The sequence below is a fragment of the Camelina sativa genome, chromosome 4 (genome assembly GCF_000633955.1).
Source record: "Camelina sativa cultivar DH55 chromosome 4, Cs, whole genome shotgun sequence".
NCBI lineage: Eukaryota > Viridiplantae > Streptophyta > Magnoliopsida > Brassicales > Brassicaceae > Camelina > Camelina sativa.
The window spans coordinates 9569368-9570474 of NC_025688.1; the positions used below are offsets into that span (position 1 = coordinate 9569368).

Sequence of the window (1107 nt, forward strand, 5' to 3'; positions counted from 1 at the left end):
AAGATTTTGCCTCGTGAAACTGAAAAAAAAAAAAAAGCTCAGAGCTCTCTCTCTAAGTGTTCTCTACTCCACCACTGGGATTGATGGATTCGATGCGAATCTCCGGTGTATCGACAGGAGCTGAGATTTTGGTACAATGCAATTCCTTATCTCGCCTCGTTGCGCGTCGTTGTGCTGACAACGGAAGATGGAAGACGAGGATGTTTCCGGCGAGAAGCAGAAACTGGCGACCGTCGGTAAAGAGAAGGTTTCCGTTAGTGGTTAAATCTATCTCTAGCGAGCCTAAGGAGAAGGTGGTTGATGCAGTTATCGATTCCGAACAAGGTCGTTTTCTCATCCGAATTACTTGGTTCTAGTTTAAGAATTTAGGGTATGGAATTTGGATTTTGTAGTGAAAATGTTGGGGTTTGTGAAAGTTTGCTGATTCGTATTCAATGTTCGCGTTTGATTGAATTTTTTTTCAGAAGTGATGAATCCGTTTGCTCCAGATGCTGCTTCCGTAGCTTCGAGTATCAAGTACCACGCGGAGTTCACGCCTTTATTTTCTCCGGAGAAGTTTGAGTTACCTAAGGCGTTCTTTGCGACTGCGCAGAGTGTTAGAGACGCTCTGATCATGAATTGGAATGCTACTTATGAGTATTACAATAGGGTGAATGTGAAACAGGCTTATTATCTGTCAATGGAGTTTTTGCAGGTTTTTGCTTTTGACTTTTATTCTTTCTTGTGTGTTTGAGACTCTTATTAGTGATCTTGTGTTTGGCTATAATATGACCTGACTGTTTCTCTCTCACATTGTAGGGTAGAGCCTTGTCGAATGCAGTGGGTAACCTTGGGCTTAATAGTGCTTATGGTGACGCCTTGAAGAGGCTTGGTTTTGATTTGGAAACTGTAGCTAGTCAGGTGAGTTTTTGATTATTATTGTAGATTGATCTTCTCAAGGATCTATGATTTACTACAAAAGTCTAAGAGCTGGTTGTTTTTGTGGGTTTGTTGCTTGGTTTCTCAGAGCCTTAATCTTCTTTATTTGTGCTGAGATGCTTAATCTTTGACTTCCAAATGGTAGGAGCCAGACCCTGCACTTGGGAATGGTGGACTTGGGAGACTTGC

General features: G+C 41.9%; 1 protein-coding gene across 1 annotated transcript in view; it reads left to right on the top strand.

Moving 5' to 3' along the window:
• LOC104783710 (alpha-glucan phosphorylase 1-like) overlaps nucleotides 118-1107 on the top strand; it is a gene marked incomplete at its 5' end in the record, with an annotated part of 1528 nt that continues 538 nt past the window's right edge. The window contains 4 exon segments of the mRNA XM_010508830.2: nucleotides 118-324; nucleotides 465-694; nucleotides 799-900; nucleotides 1064-1105. Coding sequence (XP_010507132.2) covers nucleotides 118-324; nucleotides 465-694; nucleotides 799-900; nucleotides 1064-1105 — 581 coding nt within the window.